This window comes from Aotus nancymaae, unplaced genomic scaffold, assembly GCF_030222135.1.
Source record: "Aotus nancymaae isolate 86718 unplaced genomic scaffold, 86718_ANA_hifiasm-v0.15.2.pri h1tg000010l, whole genome shotgun sequence".
Taxonomy (NCBI): Eukaryota; Metazoa; Chordata; class Mammalia; order Primates; family Aotidae; genus Aotus; species Aotus nancymaae.
Genome location: NW_026988421.1, coordinates 43,321,282 through 43,343,347, shown reverse-complemented (window position 1 = coordinate 43,343,347; position 22,066 = coordinate 43,321,282). Strand labels below are relative to the sequence as shown.

The 22,066-nt window shown below is 35.3% G+C and overlaps 1 protein-coding gene across 1 annotated transcript in view; it reads right to left on the bottom strand.

Annotated features, from left to right (window-relative positions):
* Positions 1-22,066, bottom strand: part of LOC105727592 (putative neutral ceramidase C) — a 99,373-nt gene that overhangs the window by 3,085 nt on the left and 74,222 nt on the right. Inside the window, exons 10-18 of the mRNA XM_021671728.2 lie at positions 21,515-21,619; positions 21,300-21,381; positions 16,711-16,826; positions 15,603-15,697; positions 13,913-13,952; positions 13,092-13,187; positions 9,031-9,126; positions 6,808-6,954; positions 2,418-2,477 (exon numbers count right to left, since the gene is read on the bottom strand). Coding sequence (XP_021527403.2) covers positions 2,418-2,477; positions 6,808-6,954; positions 9,031-9,126; positions 13,092-13,187; positions 13,913-13,952; positions 15,603-15,697; positions 16,711-16,826; positions 21,300-21,381; positions 21,515-21,619 — 837 coding nt within the window. The remainder of the gene's footprint in view (positions 1-2,417; positions 2,478-6,807; positions 6,955-9,030; positions 9,127-13,091; positions 13,188-13,912; positions 13,953-15,602; positions 15,698-16,710; positions 16,827-21,299; positions 21,382-21,514; positions 21,620-22,066) is intronic.

Sequence of the window (22,066 nt, the reverse complement as noted above, 5' to 3'; positions counted from 1 at the left end):
TTAAAATTCTTCTCTAAGTATTCAACTGATGACATTCAATAAAGAAGTTTTCATAACCATAAGAACTTGTAAAGAGAGCTATTTCTGTCTAGGGCAAATGACATTGCAAAGGCCTTAGATGGAGAAGATATGATGGACCCTTTGAACACGTCTAGAGTACAGACTGAAGAACAAGTCTAGGCCTGTGAATATCAGGGATAAAACACATGACAATCATTTCCCAACTGCTCTACCGTAATCTGTTCCAGATGCATGACTAGTTAATACAAGTTACTTTATCTCTCTAGGCCTCAGTTTATTCGTCTGTAAAATCGAGGTAATAAAACTTAACTCATTGGGTAGTCATAAGGACAGAATTAATCACGTGATAATGCACATAAAGTACTTTAATAGGAACATTTGCAAAGAGTACCTGCAAAATAGTAAGCATTCCATAAATAATGATGATTACTAATAAAGAAGGGTGCTGGAAATTGTTTTATACCAAGTCCCAGAGCATTCTTTGAAATTAATTCTATTATCACTACAGTACTTTAAATGTTTTGTTCTTCTACTTCTCAATGGCAATAATGATAGAATTTCTCTACCCTAGGGATATCAAATGACAGCTAAACCTGCAGGTTTTTTTTTTTTTTTTTTTTGAGACAGAGTTTCGCTCTTGTTACCCAGGCTGGAGTGCAATGGCGCGATCTCGGCTCCCCATAACCTCCGCCTCCTGGGTTCAGGCAATTCTCCTGCCTCAGCCTCCCGAGTAGCTGGGACTACAGGCACACGCCACCATGCCCAGCTAATTTTTTGTATTTTTAGTAGAGACGGGGTTTCACCATGTTGACCAGGATGGTCTCGATCTCTTGACCTCGTAATCCACCTGCCTTGGTCTCCCAAAGTGCTGGGATTACAGAAACCTGCAGTTTTGATACAACATCAATATCTTCAGAATATCAAGACTTCCTAAAGAAATTATTTCAAACAGGTGCATAATGACTACCTAAGAGGTAGAAGATTTTCCCCCAATGTCATATTTGAGAATGTCATATTGCCACAATTGTTATCTTGGCAATAATGACATTTTAATGAACAGCAATGGGAAGGTTCTTTTGGAAGGAAGGTATTTTGGATTATAAGTGACTATGGGCCCTAGGAAGAATAGCTCATTAATAGAAGTAATGCATCCTTAGCCATAGTAAAAACCATGACCTTGACATCATAGTCATATGTCCACTCTTTTTTCACTACAAATTTTTTATTGAGTTTTTACAACTAGAATGTGTCCAGTTATTGCTTATATAAATTAATTTTATTAATAGATACATTACATATGTATATAGTTTATCATATATATGATAAAAACAAGTCTGATATACTTTATAAAAAAACTCTTAACAACTATTACCTCTGGAAAGCAGGTTTGTGGGTATAAGAGCACTTATATATTCTATTTTCTGTACTTCTTTATTGTTTTTGAATTGGACATGTATTTTGAGTGTCATTCTTTGGGTTTAATAAATAAATGCCCCATTAGCAGCAGTAGTAAAGAATAGGGAAATGGCCAATGCAAGATAAAGTAAAGCACATGGGCCAGGCCTCCAAGCCAGGAGAGTATCCACCCAGGCATCCATGACCATCCCACAACAGTATAGTTAGGACTGGAGATGGTAGTGTAGAGGAGGAGAAGAGGGCCAAAAAGAGAGGAAGGAGCCAAAAAAACGTGTCCTTCACTTGGCTCTTTGATTATTTCACTACTTTTGGTAGAGTTCTATAAATTTGAATACAGTCATGCATTGGATACATCCTGAGAAGTGCATCATTAGGCAACTTCATCGTTGTATGAGCATCACAGAATGTACTTACACAAACTTAGATAGAGTAGCCTCCTACACACCTAAGCTGTATGGTATAGCCTGCGGCTCCTAGGCTACAAATTTGTACAGACTGTTACTGTATTGAATGTTGTAGGCAATTGTAACACAATGGTAAGTATTTGTGTATCTATACATACCTAAATGGAGAAAAGGTACAGTAAAGGTACAGTATTATAATCTCATGGGACCACTGTCATAATACAGTTCATCTTTTACTGAAACATCATTATATATGGTGCATAACTATATATGTATATATATTTAGACACATATATGGGACTGTAGTTAACATCTTCTTGACAGACAATGCAGTCATACATGCATTATGCTGTACATGGTCCTAAGTAGAGCCAATCATATGTTTCCTGTGCACTGTTACCCAGACTCAATCCACATTAACTGTACTTATTGAATATTTTCCCATACCTACAAAATTAGATGGAAAACAAGTTGGCACATTTTATCTTTATATTATTAACCTCTAGAGGGATATTTAAATGAATGAATGGCTAAAAAGTAGATTTACATTTGTAAAAGAAAATCGTTGATGCCTACCTGGTTTTGTACTGAATTCTTCGGGTTAGCACCTACAAATATAACTTCAGCAACTTCTCCCTGAAAATAAAAATTCATTTAATAACTTTAATAAAAGGATTTTTGCTATACTCATATTTTGGGCATTATTTATTGTAAATTCTATGATTTAGGGTACCTTTATAGATTTCATTCTATTTAATCAAGTAAGTTATCTTCTAAGAATATTAACCCTTGCAACAATGGACATAGGAATGTTTGGCCAATGAGTTTGCTTTTGGTAGACTCAGATACAAGTCAAGATCTAGAGCTGTAGCTCATATTAGTGACAGCACATTAAAATGGCTTCTTCAGCCCTTGATAATTCCTTACACCTCCCTCCCACACAAATACAAGGAATCGTTTGAATTAAATCAGAAGAGTCAAAACTTTCCACAGATGACTCAAATTTATGCTTACATTTATAGTTAAGCTTATATTTTTACAAGAGATGGAGTGTCAGGATGTGTATTTATCCTCCCACCTGAAACAACTAAAAAACTAGACAAAATATATATTAAACAATTGTTTTTCAAGTGGCCATGAAAGACAGTGATATTTGAGTGGCAGCAAACAAACAAGATGAACCCTGTAATCCACTAGTTCAATGTCATCAGAGTTTACAGGTCACAGCAGAAGAAGGCAAAATTCAGGGCAAGTCAGGCAGTCTAAGCTGAGGATATGGAGGTGGGAGCCCACAAATGCCAAACAGTCTTGAGTTTATAGCACAGAGTATCATAGAGAGGATACAGCACAGAGACAGAAATCTGGAGATTTGCAGAAAGCTCCCTCAAGTTTGCATGCATGTAAGGGAACTACTGGAAACCAGGAAAAGAATGGGCTAACAGAATTACAGAGAACAGTCCCCAGGCTCATAGAGAGATGTGACAAGGTTCTGTTCCCACCAGACCAGACTGGAAAACCTCATAATTCAAAAGGATTGTACCTCAGTGGGTGAGGGGATAGGGGGTGCCAGGGGAAGTGGGGAAGGGATTTGCTGAAGATGAAAAGCTGTTCTGGCCTTGCCTAAAAAGGCAAGGTAATACAATAGGTAAAAGCAATAAAACTAAGTACTAGTTCTTTGAGGACACACATTACCAAAATTAGAAAGAAAGACGAGATGTCATTGTCAACCCTTCAGAAATTAAAAGGATTAAAAGGGTTTATCATGAGCAATAACAACTTCTATATTACACCAACAAATTAAACTTATATGAAATAGGAAAATTCCTAGAAAGATGCCAATTCCTATAAAGATAAATTTCTAAAAAGACACAAAATTGATGCAAGGAAAAAAATAGGAAATCTGAATGGGCATATAATGAGTAAAGAAATTGAATTAGTAATAAAAATTTTGCCATAAAGAAAAGCCCAGGTCCATATGGCCTTACTGGTCTCTCCAATCAAATATTTAAAGAGTAAATAATGCCAATCTTTTGGATAATTTTTCAGAAAGTAAAGGAGAAAACATTTCCCAACTCATTTTTGAAACTACTATTGCCCTGATGCCAAAGGCAAAGACAACACGTAAAAAGAAAACTACAAATATCCCTCATGAATATGAGTAGAAAACTCCTTACAACATATTAGCAAATCAAATTCAGCAACAACTAAAAGTCATGTTATACACCATGACTAAATGGTATGGTATTTATTTAACATCTGAAAACCAATTAATGCAAATGACATATTAAAATAATAAAAGACAAAAACCACATTGTCACCACAATAGAAAAAAACATTTGAAAAAATCCAACACTTATTTCTGACAAAAACGCTCAATAAACTAGGTATAGAAGAGAACTTTTTCAGCATGATAAAAAGAATCTACAAAAATCCTAGAGAAAACATCATACTAAATGGTGAAAAACAATATTTTTCTACTACTATCAGAAACAAGACAATAATGTCCAGTTTCACAACTTCTATTCAACATTGTATTGGATTTTGAGCAAAAAGAACAAAGCTGAAGGTACCACACAACCTGACTTCAAAATATACTACAAAGCTATAGTAATCAACACAGCATGGTACTGGCCTAAAAGCAGACACATAGACCAATGGAGCCTAGAAATAAGCCCACACATTTATGGTAAATCGATTTTTGACAATTTGCCAACAGCAAACGATGGGGAAGGGACAGTCTCTTCAATAAATGGTGCTGGAAAAACTGGATATCCACATGTGGAAGAATGTATAAGCTTCTTATCTCACAACATATATAAAAATTAACTAAAAATTGTTTAAAGATTTAAATATACGACCTGAAACTATAAAACAACTGAAAGAAAACCTAAAGGAAGTTGGTGTAGGCAGTGGTTTTTTTTAAATATGACCCCTAATGCAAAAGCAACAGAAGCAAAAACAGACACATGGGATTATATCAAACTAAACAGTTTCTGCACAACCAAAGAAATAATTAACAAAGTGAGGAGACTACCTAAGAAATTGGAGAAAACATTTGCAAACTATACATCCAATAAAGAGTTAATATCCAAAATGTATAGGGTTCTCAAACAACTCAGTAGCAAGAAAACAAATAACCCAATTTAAAAATATACAAAGGACATGAATAAACATTTCTCAAAAGAAGATATGCAAATGCTCAACAGGGTATTTTTAAAATTTTTCAACATCAGTGATTATCAAAGAAATGCAAATTAACACTAAAATGAGATATCACATCACACTTGTTAGAATGTATATTTAAAAAGACAAAAGATAAGTGTTGATAAGACTGTAGAAAAGGGTAACTCTTGCACACTGTTCATGAGAATGTGAATTAGTGCAGCCATTATGAAAAGCAGTAAGAGGTTTCTCTAAAAATAGAACTACTATAAAATATTAAACAATAATATCACTTCTGGGTATGTATCCAAAGGAAATGACGTCAGTTTGTTAAAGAGATATGTGCATTCCCATGTTTATTGCAGCACTGTTCAAAATACCCAAGATATGAAACTACCTGAGTGTCCATCAATGGATGAGTGGAAAAAGAAAATGCAATACATATACACAATGGAATGCTATTCAGCAATAAATGAGATCTTGACATTTGACACAACGTGGATACACCTGGAGAACATTAGATTCAGTGAAATAAGACAGATACAGAAAGATAAATACCACAGGATCTCACTTATATACAGAACCTATAAGAGTTAAACTCATAGAGAATAGAATGTTGGCAGAAGTTTGGTTACCAGGGGTTAGGAGATCAGGGAATTGGGGATCAAGGAATAAAGAATTTTGGTTACACAAGGGGAATAAGTTCAAGAGGTCTATTGTACAACTTGATGACTGCAGTTAACAACAATGCATTGTATTTTAAAAATTGTTAAGAGAGTAAGTCTCAAGTGTTCTCACAACATAAAAATAATAAGTATGTGCTCACTCATAGGTGGGTGTTGAACAATGAGAACACATGGACACAGGGAGGGGAGCACTACACACTGGGGTCTGTTTGGGGGAAATAGGGGAGGGACAGCGGGGGGTGGGGAGTTGGGGAGAGATAGCATGGGGAGAAATGCCAGATATAGGTGAAGGGGAGGAAGGCAGCAAATCACACTGCCACGTATGCACCTATGCAACAATCTTGCATGTTCTTCACATGTATCCCAAAACCTAAAATGCAATAAAAATAATAATAATAATAATAATAATAAGTACGTGATGTCATGTACAGGTTAATTAGCTCAACTGAGCCATTCCACACATATACATATTTCAAAACATCATCTTGTACACAATAAATAGATATAATTTTTATTTACCAATTAGAAAAGTAAATAAAACTTTTTAAAAAGCAAAACATTCTACTGAAGGTTCTAACCAGTCCAATAAGGAAAAATAATTAGATGCATTCAGAAAAGAAACCTAGAAAGGAATACTTTTATTTTTATTCACAGATGACAGGATGCTATATGTAGAAATTCCTAAGGAATCCAGACTCCCTTCTTACTCATCGCCCCTCAAAAAACTATTGAAACTAATAACTGATTCAGCAAGCTTTCAAGGTACAAGATTGATATAAAACAGTAATGGTACAAATTCTGCTTCATTTCTATATGTTTTTCCTGTCCTTGATTTAAGAAACAACTCTCAGTTCCAGTGAATAGTTCTATGATCATTCATTTAAGAAAAGGAATAATTTGGATTTTAGAATTCCAATTTGACACAATTACCCACAAAAAAATAAATATTTCCCCATTCTCATTACTTTTGCAGAAATAAAGACAATTATCAAAATTATCATTGCTAACAGCTGCTCTACAACATGATTAGAGGCAAATGGTGACACTAAGTGACATCCTTCCCCTCATCCCCAAAAACAGGCCTCTAAAGGATTCCAAGGTCTGTGCATGAGTCTTACCACTCTGTATTCAGGTTTTGCTGGCTGTAGGACATCCCCAAAAGTTCTGCCTATTGGTGCTCTATCCACTATATTAGGAATTAATGGAAGTATTAACTGCTTGAAAAATGGAGGTTCTGGACCTCTGTTCAGGTCGGCTACTGTGTCCTGGAACAGAGAGCATTTGTTAAGGAGTGCACATGTAGAGCCAAAGACCCTTTCCCCAGGCCTCCAGCCCAGAAACGCCTTCATTAATAGAAGAGTACATGCACACATACACATACACACTCCAAGAGCTAACAACCTTGAGCAAAATAGGAAGGCAGCTTTGCTAAACATGAGCCTAGAAATTCATAATTTAAGCTCTTGTCATGGAAGAAAGTTTTGGTCATAGGCAACTCTTTTATTCCACTAGACAACATATGGACAGTGACCAGAGTACAAGCTGGGAAGCACACTTTCGAATTGTGTGACTTTGTACAAGCACCTAACATGCAAAAAGGTTTTTATAACATGACACTGTAATTATTATTATTATTTTTTTAAGTATTGAGCCAGTCTCACCCAGAGGCAGTACCAAGATTTTTCCTAGATCCTTGTCTGTGGTAAGAAAAGAATATAATATATACATTTTTAATTTAAAATGTAAGATTATCCCATATCTTGACTGGTTTAATCTCTGTTGCCCACAAAATTTACCATTTTTAAGTGTCATAAAAATACAAATATCAATTTTCAAATATTCCTTGATATAGATTAGGTTGGTGTAAAAGTAATTGCCATTTTACCATTACTTTCAATGACTATTTAACATTCTTTATTCCTCACATTATAGATTTAATCTTTACAATAGCATATGAGATAGGTTATGTATTACCATCCCATTTTGCAAATGAAAAAATAGGCTTGGACATGTTCAGTAGCTTTTTTCAAGATCATATAGCTAGTTTTAAGGTGCTTGACCAGAAATTTGACTATAAAACAGATTTCCACCAAATTAATTGCATTTTCTTAATTAAGTATTACTATAAAATTTAAGGAATCTATTTTCATGGGAAGAACTATAGACCTATGAGTGCAGTGACAGTTAAACAGTAGTTATCTCTAAGGCTGGGTTATAGGTTTATACTTTTCTGTATACTCTGAATATCCTACAAGTAGGTTTGGCCTTTATAATAGAAATAAATAAAACAGTTCTTCAAAAAAAGTAACCTAAAACTGAGAGCAAAATCAGGATAAAATGAAAGTAAATATCAATTAATTAAAATATATGCAAATAAATTATATAAAATACTGAAACATACAATCAGTAACTAATAATATAGGCATAATGAAATTGTCAACATTCTACTGATGCAACCTACAAAGACAGCCATTTCATTTGTTTCAATTTAATATATTCAAGCTCTTTCTTTAAAAGGCTTTTTTTTTCTTTGCTATGCCATATTGTTTCACATTTTTATCGAGGCTTACATATTATCATATAAGTGCTTATTATTTAAGCTCTTTATCCTCTTTGTTGACTAACCTCCGACATCACAGTTGCAGCTTCATAAACGACTGCATCCAAAGGGAAGATTTCCACAAATGAAGTTCCCTTAAATCAAGTAAACTTGTTCAGTGGTATATATTTTAGGTAGATGCAATGTGTTCATTACATCAAATCTAAGCTTCCATTGATTTAACAACTCATATTATTTTTTAAACCACCAAGAAAGTAAAAGATTGCTACTAATTATAATAATAAGAATCCTCTGACTGGAAAATGCATCTCAATTTCAGAGATACTATGATGTGGAAACTGGGCATCTTAGAATGCTGACCTACTCAACTCTTGGAGTAAGTGGGGAGAACGTGGCAAGGATTAGAGAACACAGGTTCAACTCCCAGGTGTAGTAAGCTTCGTTACTTATCTTCAAGTCTATGTGCTCATCTGAAAACTGGGGAGAAATGGTATCTCCTTAACTTCACATGATGGTTGTAAAAATAATGAGATAGTATATATGAAAGAGCTGCCACCATGGAAGGATGTTAATTAGATCCAAAATTTGGAAATAAAGTTTATTTCTTTTATTTTCTTAGAGATACCACAAAGCTATAAATTTTGTAAAATATAAAGTTTGTCAAAGAAACTGAACACTCAAAGCTAAGGTTCTCTTTTGCTTCTCTCTGCATCTCCTCACCCAGACACAGACACATACAGACACACACACACATACACATGCACAAACAGTATTTGATTACCGTAGCAATGGCCTTAGCAAGGTTTCTGAAGAGCTGAATGTAAGCAGATAACGTGTGTGGTCCATAAATTGTAGATGCTGCCTCATATCGCTGAGCCTGTGGGAAAGGCAGGGAGAGTTGTATATGGTCCTGCACATATAAATCCATTTACAGAGGTCTAGCATTTTAGGTAAGTGTGATGCTTGACATCTCACCTTATCTGAAACTAGCATAATCATCAAGATTATGTATGACCAAACAGGATGGGTATTTCTATTTACTGGCCAAAGTAAGTGACTCCCCTGTTACTTGTTAAAAGCAGTGGGTTCTCTCTGCTTATGCCATTTAGACTGTCACTCCATTTACTATGAAAGAAGGTGCTAGCTCTTGAGCTTTAATCTATGATAAGTACTTGTAATATAAATGTTTTCCCCAAGGTCATATATCAGAAGAGAAACCAAAATAAAAAGAGTCCTAATAACTTCTGGATAAATAGTTAGAAGGTACTAACTGGAGAAGGACATTTAATCCATCACAGAGCCATAAAATTGAACCGATGCATCTTTTGCCTAACCTCTAGACCTTTGGTTCTTCTACAGAAACCTCAATGTCATCAAATGCAAAACCAGCCTCCCCACTCCAGACATACCAGCTCCCTCCACGACATTCTCCATGTCAGTGAATGCCATCCTTCCAGTCTCCCATGTGAGGACCAGCCAGCAGTTACCCTAGACTCCTCTCTCCCTCATTCTGTATCCTACAAGTCTCCAAATCTGGTAATTCTGTCTCCTTCAAATCTCCTGAATTCTTTCATTTTCCTGTCTTACTTTCTCCTAAGGTAAAAGTAGATTTTATCTTAGTTCAAATCTTCATCTCTCACCCAGATTTTTTTTAACTTTTATATTAGGTTCAGGGTTACATGTGTAGGTTTGTTATATAGGTAAATCCCATGTCATGGGGGTTGGTTATGCAGATTATTTCATCAGCCAGGTAATAAGCACAGTACTTGATAAGTAGTTTTTTGATCCTCTCCCTCCCCCTAACCTTCACCCTCAAGTATACATGTCCATGCCTTGACCAGATCTTAACTATACTACAGCTTCTTAATCAGTCCTCTGTCTATACACAAGCTCTTCCAATTAATTTTCTACACTGCCATCCTATTGACCTTTCTAAATCACAAAATTTTATCAAAGCATTCTCTTGCTTATAATCCTACTGGAGTTCCCCCAAAGCCTTCCTTACTGAATGAAAGCTCTGTAACATAGTATATAAAACTATCCATCAGCTAATCTGTCTCCCACTCTGGCCCCCATCTCATTACCATCACCTTCCCCATACTTACTCCATGCTACTAAACTAATTATGGTCCATCAATATGCCTGCCCTCTGGACTTTTGCATGTATAGTTTCTTCCATATGGGATACATTCTTTACTTTTTTTTTTTTTTTTTTGAGACGGAGTCTTGCTCTTATCACCCAGGCTGGAGTTCAACGGCATGATCTTGGCTCACTGCAACCTCTACCTCCTGGGTTCAAATGATTCTCTTGCCTCAGCCTCCTGAGTAGCTGGGATTACAGGTGGCCCGGCTAATTTTTGTATTATTAGTAGAGATGGGGTTTTACCATGTTGGCCAGGCTGGTCTCAAACTCTTGACCTCATGATATGCCCACCTCAGCCTCCCAAAGTGCTGGGATTACAGGCATGAGCCACCACACTTGGCCACATTCTTACATTTTATTTGCCTAACCCTCACTTGTTCTCAAGAACTCATACAGTTGTTATGTTTTCCTGAACAGTCCCAGTCCTCAAATATCCAGTCTGGGCTGGTGATCTTTCTCTTTATTTTTATATCACCTTGTACATGACTTTCATGAAAATGTAACCATCTGTTCTCCTTTCTGTCTTTCTACCAGACTCTTGACTTCTAGTAATCTTGAGGGAAAGGACAGATTATTTTCATCATTATGCCCCAAAAAGTCGCTAGCACAGTATCTGTCACAATACATATCTGTTGAATAAATGAAGTAATAGCAGTATTTCTTGCAAGAGTATATCCCTGTGATATAGACAGGAGACAGGGAAATACTGGGTAGAAGAGGGCGGTTCCCTGGCAAAGGCCCCACCCTTAAGCCTGGAAACCTGTGGCCCTAAATGAGAACAGGCATTTCTGTTTTCACACCCAAACATTCCTGTTTTACTTTTTAGTTCACTATGCCTCCCATCCGCTACCCATAAAATCCCCAAAACCCCAGCTCCACAAGCATACAAGGAGCTGAACAAAAAAGTGGAAGAATGGCAGAACGGCACAGCAGAGAGAAGAGAAGGAGCATCTAAATGCCGAGAGGAGTTTGGCTGGGGATGGTCAGAAAGGAGATTGGCCACTGGACAGCCAAACTCCAGGGGAAGATCATCTTGCCACTTCATCCCCTTTCCAGCTCCCCATTCATTCCACTGAGAGCTACCTCTACTACTCCATAAAACCCTGCATTCATCCTTCATGTCCATGTGCAACCTCATTCTTCCTGGACACTGGACAAGGACCTGGGTACCAAGAGGGTACTCAGCTGTTTAACACTTAAGCCATCTACAGACAGGAAAGCTAAGAAAAGCACACTGTAAAACATGCCCACTTGGGCTTCAGGAGTAGCAGGCACCCAGACCTAAATATTGCTGCAGGGCTTACATGAAGTTTGCTCCAGCCAGCACCCAAAAGCACTTGCCCGGGCTCCTGCACCTGCCTGTCTTCGTGTTCCCCCTCCCATAAGGGGTTTGCACAGCAGCCAAACAGATGAGCCACACCCCTGTCACACATACTGCAAGAGGGTTCAGGAAACTCTCCCATCTCACCTGGACCAGGAGACAAATTAATAGGGGTTCCTAACCTTGCTTGTGACATGGACTCCTTTGGCAGCATGTTGAGACCTAAGGACCTCCCTCAGAATAATGTTTCTAAATGTGTAAAATAAAATAAATGGAACTGCCAAAGGAAACCAGTCAGGTCGAAATACACTTACCAGACAATAACAAACCGATGTTGTGATACAGTAATGTATGTGCTTTGTTATTATACTATTGAATAATAAGATACATCTGTGGATCTAATAACTACTATGATTATAAAATTGCAATAAGAGTAAGAGACATTTCTAGATCTGCAATAACTATATGTGATATGAAAATATCTCTGGTTCCTATTGGTGACAGAGGTACTGCTAAAATAATTTGTTTCCTATATTTATAATTGACAGAAACACTAAATAATAGTTAAAGGTAGTGAAGAAAAGATTTAATTATTCCTCTCCAAGTTTACCATCATTAAGACCCCTTTTTCAATGGGATTTCCTAGAAGGCAAGGACTTTCAAGAAAGCCAACAGAGAGTAGCAGGGCAGAGTTCACTCTTAGTATCACTGCATATTTACCAACGGTTAGACTGCATGCCTCTGTATGCACCGTCATGATACACTAGCAGATATATTATTAACAGAAAGTATTAATTATGACACTCTGGTCTGCATTCATGTTTTACTTAAAAAGTACTTGGGCTGCTTTCTGGACTATTTATAAACAAGGAAATATTAGCAGCTACCAGCCTCCCTGAAACTCTCTGGGACTCTGTTTCTTAATATTTATCATCAAAATAATAATACCCTATTTCTGGATATGCTGTAAGGATTACTTTAAATTACATTTGCAAAGTGCTTAACTAGTGCATTCAATAAAAACTACTAGTAGGAGTTTTCTCAGGTTCTACAGAGGCTTAAGGTATAAAATGCATTATGAATAGGGTTAGGAATATTATATGCCACAACTCAGGCTTATTCTCAGTGTCCCTGACAAAATAATTAATTTCAGGGAGAGTGTAAGTCAGTAAAACTAGAATTCTGACCTGAACTTAAAACGATGTATTTAAAACTCTTAAATATGACCTCTGGCTTATCATTCTCTTATCTGCTATACTTAAAATAAAATCATCTCTCAGAAACACGACTGGGAAAGTTTACAAAGCAAGTCTGCATTTGACGCAATAGTCTTGACCAGGGTATAATTCATTTAAATGATAAGAACTTTTTGCTTTACCTGGTATTCTTCATAAGTGGTAATGTAATGTGTATAGACATTGCATAGACCTGAAATAACAACAGTCATATTCTGCATCCCATGAGATGCAAATTCCTAGGAGAGAAAAGTAAAACCCAGTAAAATTACTCTTCAAGTATATTATCATTATATTATCCTTAACATACAAGCATTGATTACATTATTAGTGTAAGATATTTTTCTTAACAAAATTTTTCTAACTCTGTACTATAGTTGGACAAGTCAATGATCTATAAACATCTTAAAGGTCGCAGTAGCCGATGTAGAAACTCCTTACTACTAAAATAGGGATTTAAAAAATCAACTTATTAATGGGTGGCTATTAGCTAACCAGAATTGTAATTTCCAGCTCTAAGTAACAAGACATTTTTGTTATGTCATTTTACAACAATTTACCATACTGCCTGAATATTTAAAAAATTAAAAATACAGTACAGATAAAATACAAAATTCCCCAAATGTGATACATTTTATTTAGGCTATTCACAAGAATTTAAAGTATGACATACTTAGAGGTTATTTAATATTTTATTTATAAAACCATTATCAAATTTTAAATTATTAATACATAAATACCAGTAAAATATTTTTACCCTAATGTTAATGCCCTTATGTTTTTTAAGTCTGGTTCTTATACCACTAACATTTCATATTCATCTTCGCTATTAATTTCAAGAAATGTGGAACTCTAGTCATCTTAGAAAGGATTAATTTAAAAGGTATCAGATCATAGGGATAGGATATACCTTCCTGTCCACCAAATATGAACATGTAGATATGTTATTTTATTTTTAACTTACTGCTTGAACTGCCTCTCGAAGTCTTCGTCCAGACATGGTCCTGAGTCAAGAAAACAGTTATGTAAAAGTTTTCCTACTCAGAATGTGTGCAGAGTATACAGAAACACTTGCAGTGAAAGCCAAAAAATTACCCTGGCTCATCACACAATAGTAAAATATGTAGGAACCCAATAACTATGAAAAGCTAAACTTGACCTTTTTTTCCTGCCTGTCCTAGCTTCAAAATAAATCCTAAGCTGAAAATAGTCAATTTGACCAAAATAAAGAAACAGAATCAGTAATTATCACTGACAAAAGATCATAATTATTTTCCATTCTTGAGTCAACAAAATAATCAGTTGCATTCTATGTTTATGAAAGTTGAAGCAGGTAGAAAATACATTACTGTCCCTTTCTACAAAGAATTTACCATTTCATTTATTCATTTAATCCTTCAGTAAACCATTGAGCATCTACTACACACCAGGCCCACTTCTAGGTGTTAAGGATTCAACAGTATGGAGCTTACCTTCTAGGGAGAGGAGAGGGTTAATAAGCAAATAAAAACAGATGAGGAGAAAAGCTATAGAGAATAACAAAGCAGGGTAAAGAGGAAAGGGGGTGGCGGTGGTGGTCACTGTGGTGATGGTGGTGCTGGTGCCGATGTGGTTGTTGGTAGTGGTGGTGGTGATGATGACTGTGGTGGTGATGATGGTGGTGGTGGTAGGTGAAGATTATATAGTGAAAGCAGAACTGGTATCCCTGTTAGACATTTGAGCAAAGAACTAAAGAGATAAAAGATTTAGTCATGAGAATAACTGGAGGAAAAGTGTTCCAGAATGAAGAAACCATAAGTTTAAAGGCCCTGAGACAAAAGCATCTTTGATGTGTCTGGGAAGTGTAATAAAGCCAACGTGGCTGAAGCAGAGAGGAGTAAACGGGAGAGAGGTAAGAAATCACATAGGAGAGTGTACTGAAGAACAGATCATGTAGGCGCTTGCAAGTTTGAGGATGTACCTGGAATGAAACGGGAAGCTACCAGAGGATTTTTGAGCAAAGACACGATATTATTTAATTTATACTTTAAAGGGCTTAATCTAGCTGCTGTGTTGAGAAAAGACTGCATGGGAGTAAAGGCAGAGTGAAGCAGACCAGATAGCAGGTTATTGTAATAATCTGTGTGAACGATTGTGATAGCTTAGACCAGGAGGGGAAGTGACAGAAGGTATTGGGTGAAGTGTACAAAATTTGTTAAAGGATTTGAAGGAAAAAAATAGAAAAAGAGAGAATTCAAGGATGACTCCAAGAGATAGGACCTGCTGGAAAGATATGAAATTGCCAGTTACTGCGATAGGAAGACTACATATCAAGCAGGTTTAAAACATTCTTCCATGTTTTTAATATATAATCTGATAGTTTCAAGTACCTGTATTTTAATATTATTTCAAATCTTTCTACTGACATAATAAATCATGGCATCATTTTAATTTGGGATAAGTCTTTTTTTTAATTTTCATGTCTGCTTCAGATTAGCCATCAATAATAAGCATATAGACAGTTATTCCTCAGGGGCCCCAGCAAACACTGCCACCACACATAGTACAGTAGGATACCAAGGGGACAGTACAGAATGATCTTCCTATGATAAGAAGCAGTTTCAATAGAAACATACAGCAAACACATTTTTAACTAAGTAATAAGAAGAACTTACGTAAACTCCCCAGGGATGGCAGTTATGGCCAAAGACCCAAGGGTAATAATCTGAACATCAACAATATCTGGATGCCAGGGATGAGGTTTTGATAGCTGAGAACACAAAACAAGAAAATTATGTTAGAAATAATACTCTCTCTATGGTCAACAGACAGATAATGGCCCCAGAAGTTCCTCTGGTTTCTAATTTATGATGTAGTATGAAATATTCTATAGGGGCACTTATATCCTAGTCATAACATACAAATTTCAAGTGCCAAAGCCCCATTAACCTGCACAAATCAATAAAGTTTTTGGTGGATCTGTCACTGTGAAATCACAATGTGTAACAGATAACCAAAGGTTCTCCTAGAGTACTGTTAGAGACTATCCTTATACACGATAAATAAGGAATTCCATTTGGAATAGTTTAACTTAATAATTTCTCTTTTTATTCTAATCACACTTTAAGTTTGCAGTTTCCAAGTCTTGCCTTCTTTTCCAAGACTTCTCCCAAGAGAATTTATCCTTTTCCATATTCAGAATAGTATAGCCTGTCCTTTTATTCCTTCCTTTTCTCTCTTTCTTCTTTCAAGAATTTTAATAGAATATTAGGAACAAAATGTATTTTTAAAAGGCTTCTAACTCAACAATCCATGTTTTTATGAATACCGAAATAATCTTTTAACATTTAGAACGTGAAAATATATGTTTCAAAGGAGTGTAAAAGAAAATTGCTTTAGTTAATGTTGCCTAAACTATGAGAAAATTAAGACATGAACATGTTTCTTTTTAGATGACCTGAAATGTTTCCTTTTGCAGAAAATTGAGTGCTGACTCTCTTCCTGGAACTAACATAAATAAATTCTGAATAAAATAAATGTTAATCTTCTTCTGTCTTTCCCACTGTCCTAATTGTTGTATTTATTACTTATAAGTGCAATAAATAAATCAGTATACTTTATAATCACAACCCTTATTCCTTAGAGTTACAGAACTCATTTTTTAATATGAAAAACTTGATATGGGAATATCTAAATAAGACCTCCCATTGTTCATTATCTGACAGTTCACAAATTTAAAAATAACAATATGCTAATTTCACTATGATAATGAAAATGCACTACCTCTCCAGTGTGAAGAAGAATGGGCTTTGGTTTATGACATTCTTTAATTTCTTCAGATGGTTTTCCCAGGATCTGGTCCCGAATGGTATCCCAAAATGGATCCCCTTCTGTTTTCCCTATTAGAAATGTTATGATTAATATACTTCCTTGAACCAACCTTCCAAAAAAAGTAATTATTTTGACAAATATTGTAGAATAATCTTTTAAAGAGTTTCAGAGATTTTATTAAGGTTGTTGTTCAATGATTCCAAACAGTTTGAATAATAGAATAGATAAAATGTCCTGTGCATCCTAAGATATGAGCCATTATTCAATTAAATCTTCAGTATGGTCAAGGGAATGACAGAGTAAATTTTTGTCAATATCCTTAAAGTTTGGTTCCTATTACCTCTGCTCATCATGTTGCAAATAAAAACAGTTTGACATCATTAACTGCAGATTTGTGGACTAAATCACTTTTTTTCCTGTTTTGAAAACTAAAAATGACACCTCCAACTCACAATACCAGTTGTCTGGCTTATGGTCCCTGAAAGAATTTCTCCTGAATACCCATTTAACTATCTACACACACACACACACACACACACACACACACACACGCACAACATGAGCAGTCAAAAACAAAAACAAACCTCAAATGTATAATCTGGGGAAAAGAGTTTTGTAACTATGAAACCTATGAACTGAGAATCTATACTCCATTTGAAAAATTTAATAATTATAAATGTCTGTGTAGCTAATAGCAGAGCACCAAATACATAAAGTGAAAACTCACAGAAATGAAAGGAGAAATACACATTTTAACAACAATAGTGAAACTTTCAATAACCCATTTTCAATCATGGATAAAACAACTAGGCAGAAGATCAACAGGGAAACAGAAAACTTGAACTAGACTGACAATCTATAGACTGCTCCACCCAAAAACAACAGAATATATCTTCTTCTCAAATGAACATGGAACATTATCTGGGATAGATCATGTGCTGGCCAAAAGACAAACCTCAATAAATTTTAAAAAGTAGAAATAATACAAAATATGTTTCCAAGCGTGGTGAAATTAAATTAAAAATAAATAATAGGAAAAACTTGGGGAAATTCATAAATATGTGAAAATTAAGCAATATGATCTGAAATAGCTAATAATCAAGGAAGAAATCAAAGGAAAACCTGGTAATACTTTATCATGAATGAAAATGAAAACACAACCAATCAAAACTTATGGTGTGCACTTACAGCAGTGCTCAGTGAGACATTTATAGCTGTAAACGTCCATATTAAGAAACAAGAAAGATCTCAAACCGATAACCTAACTTCCACCTGAAGACATTGGAAAAGAAAATCAAACTAAACCAAATCAAGCAAAAAGAAGGAAATAATCAATATTAGAAAGAAAATCAATTAAACAGTGAGTAGAATAACAACAGAAAAATCAATGAAACCAAAAGCTGGTTTTTTGAAAAGGTCAACAAAATTGGCAAAGCTTTAGCTAGATTGACCATAAAAAAGAACAGACAGAAGACTTAAATTATTAAACTCAGAGATTAGAAGGAACCTTACTACTGACTTTAAAGTAATAAAAAGAATTACAAAGGAATTCTATGAGGAGTTGTATGCCAATAAATTAGATAACTTAAATGGGAAAATTTCTAGAAACACAAACTACCAAAACTGACTTAAGAAGATATAGGCAATCTAAAAAAAAAAAAAAAAACCTATAAAGAGATTGAATTCATAGCACATTTTTAACTACCTAAAACAAATAACAGAGCTCAGATTGTTTTACTGCTGAATTCTACCAAACAAAGAATTAGTACTAACTTTTCCAAAACTTTTCCAAAATAATAGAAAAGGGAATACTTCCTAATTCATTCTATGAGGCCAATGTTATCCTGATACAAAACCAGACAAAGATATCACAAGAAAAGAAAGCTACAGAACACTGTCTCTTATAAATATGACACAAAAATCTACAATAAAATACTAGCAAACTGAATACAGTAACATAGAAAAAGAATTGTTATAGAATATGACCAACTGGGATTTATTCCAGGAATGCAAAGTTGGGTAAACTTTCAAAAACTGATCAATGTAGTGTAACATATTAATATAATTTTTAAAATTACATTATAATCTGAGTAGAAACATTTGACAAAAATCTAACACCATTTTATCATAATAATACTCAACAAACTAGGAACAGAAGTAAATTTCCTCAGCCTGATAAAAGATTAAAATCCCAGAGCTAACGTTATACTTAATGATGAATGACTGAATGCTTTTTCCATAGTATCAGGACCAACACAGAATGTATACTCTTTCCACTTCTATTCAACATTGTTCTGAAGGTTCTAGCCAGGGCAATTAGGCAAGAAAAAGAAATAAAAGGCATTCAGGTTGGAAAAGAGAAATTAAAACTATTAATATTTCTATTTTAAGATGGCATGATCTTAAAATTTATAAGCTGATTCTAAAATATTAGAACTAATAAATGAGTTCAGCAAGTTTGTAGGATATAAGGTCAATTACAAAATAGTTGTATTTCTATACATTTTCTATGAACAATCCAAACATGAAATTGAGAAAAACATTCCATTTACAATAGCATAGAAAAGAGTAAAATACTAAGAAACAAACAATAAAAAGTACAAAATTTATACTCTTAAAATTATAAAATATTGTTGAAAAAAATTAAAGATCTAAATGAATGCCAAAACATCCATGTACATGGATCAGATTACATAATATTGCTAAGATGGCAATACTCCCCCAAATTAATCTGTAAATTCAATGGCATTCCCACCAGAATCCCAACTGACTTCTTTGTCAAAATTTACAAGCTGATTCTAAAATTCCTGTGGAACTGCAAAAAACTCAGAAGTCAAAACAGTCTTCGAAGAGGCGGTCAAGGTAGAATGACTCATTCTTTCCGATCTCAAAGGAAACAGTAACCAAGAGAGGGTTGTACTGGCACACGGCTAGGCATATAAATCAACGGAATTGAATTGATAATCCAGAAATAAAGTCACATGTCAACTAATTTTTAACACGTGTGCCAAGATTATAGAACGGGTAAATAATAATCTTTCCAATAAGTGGTGCTGAGATAACTGAATAGCCACACACAAAAGAACGAAGGCAGGCCATGACCTCCATGATACAAAAAATTTAAATTAAAATGAATCCAAGACTTAAATATAGAGCTAAAACCATAAAAATCTTATAAGAAAATAGGGGTAAATCTTCATGACATTGTATTTGGAAAAAAATCCTACATATGACACTAAGCCATGAGTAACAAAACTTCAACTTATTAAAAATTAAGAACTTTAAGAACTTTAGTGTTTCAAAGGACACAATCAATAAAGTGAGAAAACAACCTACAGACCGGAAGAAAACATTTTCATATCATACATCTGATAAGGGACTGTATACAGAAAACACAAAATTCACTTATAACTCAATAATAAAAAGAAAAATAACCCAAATTTTAAAATGAGAAAACTACATAAATGACATTTCTCCCAGGAAGATATACATGTGGTTAATAAGCACATGAAAAGATGTTTGACATAATTAATCATTAGGGAAATGTAAATCAAAACCACAATGAGATAGATATCCCTCCACACCCAACTAGGGTGGCTAGATTCAGTAAGTCAGATAATAACAAGTATTGGCAAAGACATAAAAAATCAGAACCCTATACACTGCCTGTAGAAATGTAAAATGGTACAGCCATTTCAGAAATAGTCTGGCAGTTTCTCAGATGATTAAATGTGCAGTTATCATATAATCCAGCAATTTCATTCCTAGACATATACCCAAGAGGAAAGATGAAAACACACACCCACATAAAAACCACATAAATATTTATGGAATATTTCTAAATTAATAATAACTAAAACACGGGACAATCCAAATGTCCATCAAGTGAGGAATGTATAAACAAATCTGATATGTTGATATAATGGAATATTATTCAATTATAAAAAAGAATGAGGCTGGGCATAGTGACCCATACCTCTAATCCCAGGACTCTAGAAGGCCAAGGCAAGTGGATCCCTTGAGGTTAGGAGCTGCAGATCAGCCTAGTCAACATGGTGAAACCCCATCTCTACTAAAAATACAAAAATTAGCCAGATGTGGTGGTGGGTGCCTGTAGTCCCAGTTACTTGGGAGGCTGAAGCAGGAGAATCGCTTGAACATGGGAGACAGAGGTTGCAGTGAGCTGAGATTGCACCACTGCACTCCAGCCTGGGTGACAAGAGCGAAATTCCATCTCAAACAAAAGGAATGATACATGTTACAACATCAATGAACCTTTAAAGCATGATGCTAAGTGAAAGAAGCCAACAAAAAATGCCACATATTATATGATTCCTTTTGTATGAAATGTTCAGAATAGGAAAATACAGAGACAGAAATATTAGTGGTTGCTTAGATCTGTGGGGTGCATGGTCATGTACAAGCCTGGAAAACCAGCAGACTCTGAGTTTAAAAATAAAAATATTAAAGGTATTGGCTACAGTGAAATCTGATCACAGAACAGAACCCAGAAGTGTCAGAAGTTGAAACCATACCCTTACCCTGTGTAAAATTGAGGCTTCCAACTCCATCAATGGTGCCAGCCGCAAAACTGTAGCCCAATGCTGGTTTACATGTTTTTGCCTAAAGGAAAGGTTTTAAAAACAAAACAAAAAGGAAACAGATAAAGAAACAAAACTTAAGCTGAAAGTAAATAATGAGATAAACCCGAAACTTCACCCTTGGGGCATAACCAGTGTGTCTCAGCAGCACTTACTGCGTGTGTGGAATTGAGCCAGACGATCACATCTGTCATATTCACCCACTGGTGTGCTGAAGCCAGTGGTCCCGTTACCTCCTGGGAAGCAGAGGCATATAGTTCCTAGAAAACACACAGGCTTACTATTCCAAGAAAAAAGGCTAAAGTGAGTATCTCCAATTGTGCTCAGGAAGTACCAATTTCATGCAATTTGGAAATGCACCTCTCAGAAAAGCTTTTGTTTTGCTGATTGCTTAGAATTGGGTTCTACCAACCACATGGGTTTCGGTACCAAACCCAGAAGTTTCCCAAAAGTTTGAAGTCTCCGAGGCTGTTGACCTGTGTCTACTTCCTGCAAAAATGAAATAATAGTGCTACAGGCTGTGGCACAAAAAGCCCCAGTCTCACTGGAAAGACCACCAAGAAAATTTAAGATTAGGAATAAGTGGACCAAATTATTTTCTTTGCTAGAGTGAGAGTGTATCCTTGGGTGTTCTCAGAATACTTGAGTCCGCAGCAGGACTGGGACCAAGGGTGGCTTGGAAAACTTCAAGCCCTGCTTCATCTGCA